This window comes from Cyprinus carpio, chromosome B14 (assembly GCF_018340385.1).
Source record: "Cyprinus carpio isolate SPL01 chromosome B14, ASM1834038v1, whole genome shotgun sequence".
Taxonomy (NCBI): domain Eukaryota; kingdom Metazoa; phylum Chordata; class Actinopteri; order Cypriniformes; family Cyprinidae; genus Cyprinus; species Cyprinus carpio.
This window is the reverse complement of record NC_056610.1, coordinates 23355218-23369232: the sequence shown is the minus strand read 5'-3', so window position 1 is coordinate 23369232 and position 14015 is coordinate 23355218. Positions and strand designations below refer to the sequence as shown.

General features: G+C 36.7%; 1 protein-coding gene across 1 annotated transcript in view; it reads left to right on the top strand.

The window, feature by feature from the left end:
* The window catches only part of enox2 (ecto-NOX disulfide-thiol exchanger 2), a 157026-nt gene that overhangs the window by 35993 nt on the left and 107018 nt on the right, over positions 1 to 14015 (top strand). Inside the window, 1 exon segment of the mRNA XM_042738649.1 lies at positions 7068 to 7211. Coding sequence (XP_042594583.1) covers positions 7068 to 7211 — 144 coding nt within the window.

The following is a 14015-nucleotide window of genomic DNA, read 5'->3' as shown; positions in this document are numbered from 1 at the left end:
CTTGGTATTGTGATAGTTTCACTGCTAGCACACAAGACGTTATGAAGGCATCATGACAACTTCTGACACAGTGCACAGCAACTTACGCAACACCCTCATGAGGGAAAACACAAAGAATTGCTTTATTTAATGTACCCACGCAAGTCAGAGGTTTTGGTCCCTGATGCGCTCTGAGTCTTTGTGTGAACTTGTAAGAGAGACAGTAAACAGAATAAAGAAGGAAACTTTCTCCTCTTTACACAGTGACATTTCCCTGTTGCATTGTGGGTAGAAGAGCGCAAAGGCGATTATGTTCCTCCCTCAAACAGTTTGTCTAGTCTTGTTTATAAGCACTCAACAGTCCTCTCCCAAACCAAGACCCGGAGGCCCGATGGGGAGGTGGGAACACATCGTTCCTCTAAAGCACAGTGGTACATTGTAATGGTAATGTGATTGAGAAGCGAAGAATGAGCAGTTTCATCACGCCACACCTGATGTGAAGCCTCTGGATGCTGTGAGACATTTAAAATTCCCCTTTAAACACATCAACGAATCACTTGTCTTGGGTTACAGATAGAGAAACATTCATCAAATCAGTTGCCTCTTCGTATCCACGCATGCATTTGGTGTCAGAGGCCGCCGGCTGACTGCGAGTCCCCTACTCAGAATTACTCGAGATTCCTCATGCTGGATCTCATCTATCGCTCCTCGTCTTCCACTTCATCTCTCTCTCTCTCTCTCTCTCTCTCAAAGATAAGAGAGTGTTGTGCAAGTTCTCCTGCTGCTGTGCTGAGTATGTGATCTGCATCCGTCTTTCTCCTCTGTGGCCATCAGGAGCAGGAACAGTAATACTCATTTAAATCTCATCAGCAGCTCTATTGAAGCATTTCCATCTGCAGCAAGAGAACAGTGTCAGAGCCAGAAAGCAACCTAATTCCTTTTTTGTCTGCCTCTCCTAATCTAGTCTGTTTTTGGGATGCTGCTTGCGATCAGGTATTCAGATCTTCATATTGAGTTTAGCTTCAGTTATCTTTCATTCTTACTCAGCAGAACTGGATGTTCTTTCATTTATCGACTTTTCCCTGCTTTTTCTATAATATATAGCCCTTGTCCGCACGGTTAGTGTTTATGCGCCCCTTTTCTGTCATGGTTGGTGGTTTCCTCTTGGCGCGTATGAGCAGAATTTGTCCAACGTGGACAGAAGGAACATCAATCAGAGATATATATGCACTCTGCGCCTGGAGAACTGTTAGGGGTCACGCATGGGCCATGGACCCCTAGATGTGCAGCTCTCGGTATATCTTGATTTACTTGCTCTTACTGTACCTATATAAGAAGATTTCCAGTATTATCGACAGTGACGGTTTGTTTTGTCTGTGTTTGAGTAGCAGAAGAACCAATAGCTACTTTGCTTGGTCAGAACAGCTTAAAAAACAGTGTCAATATATGTCTTAATTAGGGCTGTTTCGAATGCCATTTTTTGAGCTTCGAAGCTTAGGTGGCAATCAATATCGAATATCCGAAGCTTCGGTGGGTGGGGCTAAATATATAATAATAGTGTCGGTTTGCATTTGTATCATCTTTCACGACTTCACGTTTCACTCTTCGGCATCGTAAATGTGTTGCGGCAGACCCAGTGGAGTGCAGTGTTGCATGTTTGGTGCAATATGATCAGGTGGCACACATTCTTTAAATATTAATTAAACATTTAATAATCTTTTAAATAGAACAGTTTCCGGTACGCATTACACGGGCAGGTTTATGCTCCGAAAACGGACAGTGGCACAAGTGATACAAAACACAAAGTCTGTTGAGAGCAAGAACTTTAATAAGGTATTAATAACGAACATTTCTTTAAAACAAATGAATCCCAAAACAGAAATTAAATTAGTAACGCACAGTGATTTCAACGAACTGTAATAAATAAAGAACACGGTAGCATGCTTATAAACAGTTGAATAAGAATAAATGAATTGTTTTTAAAATGACACAAAATGTAATATCTATTACAATTAGTTTAGTTTTATTCTATATAAGGGATTTATTTTGTCTTATTCTGACTTTTTGTTAATTTAAATCTTTAAAATGCGCGATGCTTTTATTGAAAGCATGTTGCGGTGTTTTTTTTTTTTTATTTATTATTATTAGCCTGCGGTTCGTTGAACTACATTCATTTATTATTCGTAAATGTAATAATTACTGACACCGTAACGAAACGAAGGCAGAGAGGTTCCCACTCCTGAGTTATAAAGTGACAGGTGACAGCCATATACGCCTCCATACTCACGGAAGTCCAGATGTCCGTCGTGAAACTTAAGGCCGTAGCTTTTTCAACGAGAGCATACATTTGGCCTCGCAGATCGCTGTATTTAAGAGACAGGGTGTTTGAAATACTGGAACAGTTTGGGACAGTGTAGTCTGGCTCCATTATCTTCATTAATTTTCTGAAGCCTTCGCCTTCAACTACATTAACGGGCCTCATATCCATAGCGACAAACTCCACTATGGCATCTGTTATCTCTCTCTTTCTTTTCTCTGTTAACGGTTTTCGGAATTGCAGGATCTGCTGTGAAGTTTTGGGTTTTGTTGAGCATGTTGATGGCTGCGATACCTGTGGATGTACCTATAAACAAATTATTATTAGCCTGTGCTGCTGTATGTTTTTAAATAGTGTCTGCAATTAGCCTATTTATCATAGCAAATTAAGCGCATAAAAGCAGGTTTTTTTTTTTTTTTTTTTTTGCCGCGTGCTACTTACAGAACTCAGGTGATTTTTCAAACTTGTGGTGCTGTTGTGGTAGGCCAGTTTCAAATCGCATATTTGACACACTGCCTTTGTCTTGTCATCCTCACTTAATTTAAGTGCTCCCAAACAGCTGAGGTCTTGGGCATTTTGTACCTATTCAGTATGAGATGAAATAAATCACTACGTTCGCCAACGGGCGGTTCAAGCATGAGTGAGAATGAGTCCGCGACGGAAGTCACGTGTTGAATAAAAAAAAAGAATATTCGAATCTCAAACCTGAAAATCGAATGCCACCCCACCGAACGAATATTCGAATATTCGATTATTCTAGTACAGCCCTAGTCTTAATATTTATGTTTTTGCTTTGAATCAAAAATGAATCATAAGAGACCAAACATCCATTTTTGCATAGCTGTTTTAAAAGATGTTTTTTTTTTTTATTACTGTTTGATTACAGTAATAAATATAGGCTACTTCGTATGCTATTTCATGAAGATCAATACATGTGCAATATATAATTATAATAATTATAACTGTTGAAGAAGAGTTATGTATTTTAATGTTTTTTGTTTGTTTATTTGTTTGCTTGCTTTTTTCAGAAAGTCTATTCTGCTCATCAAGACTGCATTTGATCAAAAATACAGTAAAAACAGTGATATTTTAAAATGTTCTTGTGTTTCGAAGCTGAATTTTCCGTATAATTACATTACAACATTACAGTCTACAGTGTCACGATCCTTCAGATATCATTTTAATATGCTTACTTGCAGTTAAAAACACATTTATGATTATCAAGGTCGAAAACAGTTAATATTTTTGTGGAATGTGTGATGGGTTTGAACAGAAAAGAACAGCATTTATTTGAAATATAAATATTTTGTAACATTATAAATGTCTTTGATCAGTCTAATATGTCCTTGTTGAATATAAAGATTAATTTATTTCAAATAAATAAATAAATTGATTAATTAATTAAACGAGTCTTACTGATCCCAAACTTTTTTCAACATCATGACCCATAAGTGTTCATGGTGACTTTTTTTAAAATTATTATAATTTTTTAAATAAATGTTTTTAAAAGAAAAATGAATCCATGACACATTAGTGATGATGCAAATGAATTGCTAAATTTGTGTTTTTGACTCAAACCAACAAAAAAGAACTCACCAGAGTAAGTGAATCTAACTTCTTACAGTAAGTCTGAATGAAATAATCACCAAACTTTCATAAGTACTCAGTATACCGCCCAGCTCTAGCAGCTGATGTCACTGACATCCTTGATCTGGTCTGAATACATCATTACAGAGCATCTTATGTCATTAACAGCTCGTTACATGCCGAGGACTTCTCGCTCCTGCAGTCGCACATGCAGCATCAGCGAGAGCTTGCGAAGGCTCTTCAGCGCTGTTTAAATTAGTCTTCAGCCACCCTGTTTTTCTGTCTCTTCTCATGCTGACATTCTGCAGCGCTGCTCTTCCATCTCCTACTTTACTTATCTGCTTTTTCACACTCAGTTGCCGCCTCCTCCGTTCAGATCCTGCTACTTCTACAGTTTTGCCTCTGCTATCTCATGCACATGAGCAGTGTGATGTCGGAGAGGTTGCGCACTGCAGAGGACAGATGTGGCAGATTATGACGCAGAGTTTTGAGCCGTGCCCTCTGAACTCTGTGTCAGGCTGTTTCTCTCTCTCTGTATCTCTCTCATCATGCAGGATATGCAGTGACAGCCCCCCAGCCCCACACTACTGTATCCTTCAGGCAAATAATGCCAAGCAAAACAATGTAAACCGAGAGGCGTGATGAATATTTCATGAAAACAGACCAGCATGCATATCTCAGACATCACTGTGTATTCTAAACAGCACTTAACACACGCTGCTGTATTCCAGGACAGGAAGTTACCGACATACTAGTAACTTTTAAGGCCTTATTTTGTAAGATGGACACTGAAAAACTTACAATTTTTATCACAAGTACTTTTTTTTTTTTTTTAAGTTGAATTTTATCAAATGCTTGTTTTTTATTATATTGTATTTATGATATTGTTGAATGTATCTGCCATGTAATAGCCAGTGAAGCTGATGTGGCAATCAATTTAAATATAGCCAAAAACTGACATATTAGTGAATTATTGCTAAAGCTTTCTCTGAAATTCATTATATTTAGGATCTTTGCAATCTTGTCGTTTTTATTATTGAATCCATCTTTCATTGGATGGTGTTGTTGTCTTTCTCGTCTCCTTGTGCATGTCTAGAATGGAAATGGAGGGGTTCCTTATGTATTGATTGCTGTCTCAAGAACGTTTCCTAATTTAGCATCAGAGCATGCAGTCAATTTCTGTAATGGAATTCACAGAGGGGTTAATAAAGAATGAGACGGAGCGTGTGTGTTTGTGTGTGTGTGTGTGTGTGTGTGTGTGTGTGTGTGTGTGTGTGTGTGTGTGTGGATAATCCTGTCTTTGTGGCTTTCAGAGTAGAAATATGCCGTCATTGAAATGAAGCTGCACCATTAAATTAGTCTTAAAGGGCCATTTCTGTCCTCACTTCATGAATCATTCTCTAACAGGCCAGACAGAAACATAGGAAACTTTAAATCAATTCTCCCTCACTTTGGTTGGTTTAGTCACTGCACACTGACTGTTCCTTGACCGTACACAGCTGATGCATAGTGCATATTAAAACGGCAGGAGCGCATATTTAAAAATGGAGAAATAATTCTCAGGAAATTCCAAGGAATAGTGCTATTTTGTAAGATATGCAAGAGCTTTTTTGTAGTATGCATGAGGTTTTATATTAAGTAAACGTCTAGATGTCCTACAACAAGGATTATCCAGGTTTTTTTTTATTTTTTTTTTTTTTTTATGCCAAGGCCATAAAATATGTGAGGGACCTTCTTTCTTAAATGCAATGACAGCTACATGATTAATGTATTGAGACTCATTTATACACAACACATTAAATACATGTACATTAGCATCTAAAAGTTTGTAAGATTTATTTATATGTATTTATTTTTTGGTATATAGTATACTTTTCAGGTAGGATGAATTATATATATATATATATATATATATATATATATATATATATATATATATATATATATATATACATATATATATATATATATATATAGTGCTGTGTATATATATATATATATATAGTGCTGTGAAAAAGTTTTTTGGTTTTTTTTTCTTCATATTTGTCACACTTGAATGATTCAGATCATCAAACAAATTTTAATATTACACAAAGATAACCCGAGTAAATACAAAATACAGTTTTGAAATAATTATTTAATTTATTAAGGGAAAAAATGACCGTTTAAGGTCATGCCACAGCATCTCAATCGGATTTAAGTCCGGACTTTGACTTGGCCACTCCAAAACCTTAATTTTGTTTTTCTTGAGCCATTGTCCTGCTGCAGAACCCAAGTGCGCTTGAGCTTGAGGTCACAAACTGATAGATGGACATTCTCCTTCAGGATTTTCTGATAGAGCGCAGAATTCATGCTTCCATCGATTATGGCGAGTCGTCCAGGTCCTGAAGGTGCAAATCTGCCCCAGACCATCACACTACCTCCACCATGTCTGACTGCTGGTATGATGTTCTTTTTATGAAATGCTGTGTTGGTTTTACGCCAGACGTAAAGGGACACACACCTTTCAAAATGTTCAACTTTTGTTGCATCAGTCCACAGAATATTTGCCCAAAAGTCTTGGGGATAATCAAGATATTTTTTGGCAAATGTGAGACAAGTCTTTGTGTTCTTTTTGGTCAGCAGTGGATTTTGCTTTGGAACTCTCCCATGGATGCTGTTTTTGCCCAGTCTCTTTCTTGTTGAATCATGAACACTGACCTTAACTGAGGCAAGTGAGGCCTGCAGTTCTTGAGATGTTGTTCTGTGTTCGTCGTTGTGCTCTTAAAGTAATTTTGTTAGGCTGCCCACTCCTGGGAAGGTTCACCACTGTTCCAAGTTTTCTTTATTTGTGGATAATGGCTCTCTGACCGTGGTTCGCTGCAGTCCCAAAGCCTTAGAAATGGCTTTATAACCCTTTCCAGACTGATACATGTCAACTATTTTGTTACTCGTATGTTCTTGAATTTCTTTAGATCGTGGCATGATGTGTTGCTCTTTAAGCATGCTTCACTTTGTCAGACCGCTTCTATTTTAGTGATTTCTTGATTCAACAGGCCTGGCAGTAATCAGGCCTTGATGTGGCTGGTAAAAAACAGAAGATATTATACAGTATTACAATTGGTCGATCTGCGCACCATTTATGTGCATCCCTGGTTAAAGAGCATGCAGACTTACCAAGCTTATCTGTTCTTTCCCCCTGCAGGTCTGAATCCGCTGCCCTTTGACCCCGCCACGAACAACGAACCCCTGCAATTCAACAGCTCCAATGGTCCTCTGGTCTCCGACTGTCCTCTGGAAAACGGAACAGAAAACAGCAAAAAGAGAAAGAGACCCAACCTTCCTCCAGGTACGCTTAATGATTTCCTCTCGCTTCAGACCACGCACACTCACACTCGCCAGGCCCCACAGTCGTTAACTGCATTCACATCGTTATTTCTGCCGCTGCTCTTTCCCTGACCTTTGAATGTGGGAGGTGAACGCCTGGGGCTCCTGCATTCTGAGAGCAATCACTTCAAATTATCACCTTCATTAAAACATCAGAACAGAAACCTCAGGTTATTTCCACTTTTCTAGTAGCTTTGATCTCATAATTTGACATAAACATTGAGGTTAATAGAATAAAATCTAATTAAAATATGCCTGGAATACAACACTAAAACTAAATGACCAAAGTACAGATTTCTTGAGGAGTGGCTCAAGCGCTTCTGCTTGTATCTTCTTACAGTTATGACTAACACCTTGCAATCTGGGTTTTTAAAATGTAAAAGTGTTATGTATAAGAGATTGTGGTTTTGTTTTTGTAATGTGTAGAGGCGAATTTTGTTATGTTGATGTCATTAACAGAATTACACTTGAAAAGTAACGCCCAGGGAATTTTACAAGCCTTTCTGATGCAGGTTGGCTCAAATGAACAAGAGCCTACTCATATTCATCCTAATGTTAATGGCGTACTAATTAATTGAATTATGATTAGCTGAAAGAAATGGATCTTGGAAAGGCTACTTATTGTTTCTGGTTGTCAAGGAGACTTAATTGGATCAGATTAATTGTTAATGTTAATTAGGCAGTCTTTTTCCTGTTCAGCATTTTAAAATCTTTATTTATGGCCACATGACCAGAGCTGGTGGAATTCATTTACAGTATGTTACCATTATTTTACAAGGACAATCCACCTGGATAACAATGGCTCAGGTTTTTTATTTTTATTTTTTATTTAGGTTTTGAACCTGCAACCTTCCGAGTCTGTCATTCGCTTAATAATTGTACATTTCAGCAGTCATGTGTTTCCTCACATGCTGTTCTATGTAAATATGGTCTCCATTTGAAGTCTTGCCGCTCTGATCTCCAGGCCCTTGATGGTCACTTCTCCCTCAGGAACACTGCCGCCATTCATGACTTGAAGTGACTCTGATTAGGGATAAATGGCAGCAAGTGACGGTGAGCAGAGCTTCTCATCGTCGTATATGCTCATAGAATTGATACAAATGGAAGTGAAATGGGCTCATATTGTGTTCTGGTCATGGTGAAGAGCTGCTTGTGCAGATCAAAGCTAGCCAGCAAGCTTTAGATCAAAGCTTCCTAGCGCTAATCTAATCTGCCCATTTCAGAACACTTTTTACTTTAGTGCAAGGACGTCATTTGAGAAAGGCTTAGATGAGCCGTATTCACCATACACCGAATATTTAGACACTCCGGAGTCCGGCTGCTCAAATGGAAGTCAGTGAGGTAATGCGTTTCAGACAAAATGTTTAATTGTTCTGCTGTGGTTGAAGAAGAGCTTTTAAGATTTTGTCAGTGTGGTGCTGCTCATTTAGAAGACGTGGGTTTGAGTCCAACATCCTGTAAGACTTAGTCTTGGCTTAGTGATGGGCTCTGTTGCTCATGCAGACAATGTGATTTTAATCTGGCTCGCAACACTCCCTAATCTTACTCCTCATATTACTTTCTTTACTCTTCTTTAATTGAAAGAGACAAAATACACCGTAATAGGTCAAGAGCTGTGGCTTAACATAAAGCTGAGTTGATCATTCAGATAATTTGAGTTCTAATCTGGCTCGCAACATTCTCCAATATTGCTCCTCTTGTTACTTCCTCTACTCTACTTTAATTTACAGAGACAGAAGACTAAAATAGGACACTTTAGTATGTTTGAGCAGTGGCTTAACAGAAAGCTGAGGTGCTCAATCAGACAATTTGAGTTCAAATCTTGCTTGCAACATTCCCTAATCTTACACCTCATATTACTTTCTTTTCTCTCTTTTAATGGAAGAAACAAAAGCCTAAAACAGGACATTGTTGTAGGTCAGAGCTGTGGCTTAACAGAAAGCTGAGGTGATCATCCAGACAATTTGAGTTCTAATCTGGCTCGCAACATTCCCTGATTTTGTTCCTCTTATTATTCTCCTTTGAATGATAAACAACTAAAAATAGAACTTTTGAATGTTGGAGCTATGTCTTAACGGGAAGCTGAGGTGCTTATGCAGACAATTTGAGTTCACATCTTGCTCGCAACATTCTCTAATATTGCTCCTCTTGTTACTTTCTGTGCTCTCTTTTAATTGAAAGATACAAAAGACTAAAATAGGACACTTTAGTATATCAGTGCTGTGGCTTAACACAAAGCTGAGACGTTCATGCTGAGAATTTTAGTTCAAATCTGGCTCGCAACATTCCCTGATTTGTGCTCCACTTATTGTTCTTCTTTGAATGAAAATGACAAAAGACTTAAAATAGAACATCGTTGTATGATGGAGACATGGCCTAACAGATAGCGGAGTTGCTAATGCAGACAATCTGAGTTCAAATCTGGCTTGCAACATTCCCTAATCTTGCTCCTTTTATTACTTTGTCTACTCTACTGTAAATAGAAACACTAAAAATAGGTTGCATGTCAGAGATGTGGGTTTATAGAAAGGTTTTTCTTATTAATTTCTCTACTCTCCTTTTAATGAATGAGACAAAAGACTAAAATAGTACACTAGCTTAACTGAAAACGGAGGTGCTTGTGCAGCTTTTGCAGACGCTTTGAGTTCACATCTGGCGTGCAACATTCCCTAACCTTGCCCTTTACTCTCTTATTACTCTCTCTACTGTCTTCTAAATAAAAAAATAACAAAAGCCAGGGCAGTTAAAGCCGGTCACACTAGACTTTCAGCATACAAAATATCTTCAGGCACTCCAACAGTCATATAACATCACACTCTGCAGCGTTGGTGCGCATGCAGACAATTTAAGTTCTAATTCGGCTCGCAACCTTTCCTGATCTTATATTACTCTTCTTTAAATAAAATTGTCACAAGTCTAAAAACAGGTCATGTTGTTTGTCAGAGCTGTGGCTTAACAGAAAGCTGAGTTGCTCATGCAGACAATGAGTTCTAATCAGGCTGGTAATGTTTGCTAATCTTGTCGTTTTAATACTCATTCTAATCTCCTTTGAATAAAGGCACCAAAAGACCAAAAATAAGAAGTTTGAAGGACACACACCACTAATATTGGCTCAACTCAGTGGGAAGTGTGTAGTTTGCTTCTCAGTTACTCGGTGCAATTAGCACCTGTCTGATTTGTTAAGCCTTTGATTGTGCTGGTTGAATCACACAACTGTTGTCTCGAATCTTTCAATGCCTGGGCTCCTGTAAAGCCACTAGCACTTCGCAGGCACTCTAAATAGTTGTGCTGTACGCGTCTGCTTAGCATCCGGGAGCTGTTTAATGGGTTTTCTTTTTGAACAACGGCAGCAGTTTTCCTTCCCGGCCTGTCATTATGCCGTGCTCTTATCCGCCGTGACTGTGCCTGATCAATCCGCTCCCTGATGGAAACGCATCTAAATGATGAAAATTCGCAGCATCTGGAGCATAATGCATTCAGCTGCTCTGATGTCCTCTGGCAACACAAGACAGAGTCGCTCCTCTGAGGAGTGGAGCTAATGCAGGGGCGTGGACTAATTACCAGCCATGCAGATTTACTCTCGTTAAAGCACTATAATGGATAGATTCATCTCATTAGCGCTGGCACTCCATTAGACGCCCAACCCCGTATCCCCCCGCCCCGCTGCTGTTGATGTTACTGGATAACGGATGCTCTGCGGAGAGCGAGTGGGTGAGAATCGGCACACTCGTACAGGACAGTTTGCAGGTTGTTTACAGTATGGCCTGAACACTTCGTCGCTCTGATCAGGAGATACTTAATTAGCACAATATAGCTAATTCAAATGTTTAATGAACTAAATAGTTTCAGTTGCGTTGATACTGTCAACACATCCTGGAACACATATTTAAGATGGTTTTCTGCCATTATATATTGCAATATGAAAAAAAACAAACAAAAAAATAACAGGAATTGATCATTTAAATAGCTAGCCTATATTTGGAAAGAATTAATTATTGTAGAGTGGTTTTGTTGGGAAGTGCATCTGCATAGAAAATGAAAATAAATATTTTTTTTTATTTTTTTTGTTTTAGTTGGTTTATTTTTTTTTTTTTTTTTGTTTTTTTGTTTTTTTTTTTTTTTTTTTATTATTTGATTTTTTTATGTCTTTTATGGATTGGTTGAAAATTTAAAATATAATTTTGTGTTGATTATTGGGTGTTGTTAAAAGTTATTTCTGAAATTTCTTTCAGATTTATATTTTTAACTTGAGATTTTAAAAACCATTTTCCCACACTGACAATTCAATGTAACTACAAAGTAATGATAATAATTGTATTGTGCTTATTATAAAATAAAAATATTCAACAAAAATGTAATACTGTAAAATAAAAAACGGTATTTGATTATAATACTGCTTTTATGTCTTATATAAATTACATTTAATTAAATAAATTGCAGAAAACAAAGTGCAGCGCTATAATATATATATATACATACAGTACAGACCAAAGTTTTGGAAACATTTACTATTTTAATGTTTTTTGAAAGAAGTTTCTTCTGCTCATCAAGCCTGCATTTATTTGATCAAAAATACAGAAGAAGAAAAACAGTAATATTGTGAAATATTATTACAATTTAAAATATTTTTTTTACATTTATTATACTTTAAAGTTATCATTTATTTCTGTGATGCAAAGCTGAATTTTTAGGATCATTATCACATGATCCTTTAGAAATCATTCTAATATGATGATTCATTATCAAAGTTGGAAACAGTTCTGCTGCTTAATATTTTTTCAGAACATGTGATACTTTTTTAGGATACTTTGATGAATAAAATTTGAAAAAAAAAAAGAAGCTGTTTTTAAAATATAAATATTTTGTAATAACAACAATATACACTACTGGTCAGTAATTTGGGGTCAGTAATTTTTTTTTCTTTCTTTTTTTTTAAATAAAATCAATCTTTTATTCAGCAAGGGATGTGTTAAATTGATAAAAAGTGACAGTAAAGAAAATATATTTATTAGAATATATATTATTAGAATTTTTTTTTTTATTTTGAATAAATGCAGTTCTTTTTAACCTTTTATTCATCAAATATATTAGACAGCAAACTGTTTCCAACACTCATAATAAATCAGAATATTAGAATGATTTCTAATAAATCATGTGATAGACTGGATGTTACATGTGACACTGAAGGCTGGAGTAATGATGCTGAAAATACAGCTGCACATCACAGAAATAAATTGTTTTAAAGTATATTAGAATAGAAAACCATTATTTTAATTTTGTAATAATATTTCACAAAATTAATTTTTGATCAAATAAATGCAGGCTTGATGAGCAGAAGAGACTTCTTCACAAAAACATTAAAAATAGTAATGTTTCCAAACTTTTGGTCTGTACTGTAATATATATATATATATATATATATATATATAATATATATATATATATATATATATATATAGATATATATATATTATATATCAGTGTTTCCCCACAGCCTTACACTCTATTTGTGGCGGCACTCCCCCGCCCCCATATATACATATATATGCAAATTCATTTTCTGCCAGCAGGAGGCGCTTTAAGAGCGGGAGAGATAAAGGATTCTCCGGTAACGGTTGCGAAACAGCGCTGAGCTCACAAAACGATGCCTTATCAAGCATTACATGCAAAATGATTTCAAAAATTTTCTAAATACAGTCGGTTTTTCCTTCTGAAATACAGTGATATAAAAACACCCGCATTGGTTTTTGATTTGAAACATGCAGTGCTCTTGTTTATTCAATGAAGTCAAAGCCTTTGGAAAAATCTATTTTGTGGCGGTCAGTTTTGATATTGTGGCAGCCCGCCACAAATAAATCAATGTGTTGGGAAACCCTGCTAACATTTATGTCTTTATATATATATATATATATATAGAGCTGCACTTTATCTTTTCTGCAATTTATTTAATTAAATATTGTGCTGTATTTGTCAGTATGACTTTGCCTTGTGGTGATTATTTTTTTTTATATTTTTTTTTCATAAATAAAACACCCCCTTTTTTACAGCTTAAAAACAGAAAAGTGTGCTGACTGTTCTACTTATTCAACAGTACCAGTTTGTAAGTGAGCACAATCTAATGCAAATGTTGAGTGACCCATTTAAACAAAAAATAGAGAAATGAAAGAACGCAGCCAATTCATTCCAAATCATCAGTGGTGAAAACGAGCTCTCTGATTATTTCAGAACTTGTTTCCGTGTTACAAAACAAACCCAGGTTTATTTTAAACCATCTCTAACTTTCTTGCTTTTGCTTTCTTAATTTCTTTGTCTTTGTTTTAGCCTTGAAGCTTTTTCGTTTCATAGAATGGCGTACGCTTTAACCTGGTAATTGATGAGTTACAATAGCAATTTTAAAAGCCTTGGGGTTGTAGTTTTTCTCTTGAATTGCACAGCAAAAGAATGCATACATTACCCGAGAGGGCTGCGTCTAAATAATAACCCAGCGCTACCTCTGTTCTGCGATACAACTATTTGAACTACTTACCTGTGATATATATCAGTGGGTAATAAGCCAGCACTGTGTAGCAATTGATTCTCTTTTCAGTATTGCTAATGGCGTGCCACAATGTTTTTTGTGCCTTAATGAATCATGGGAAGACATTTCCTTCATATTTCAGTATATTCTGTGCAGCAGCAGGCCTGTGCGGTGCAGGTTGAGTCTGTTAATCGCCGCTGGCGGTGACAACGGCTGTCAGATGCAGAGGTTTAGATGTGTTGCTGCTGC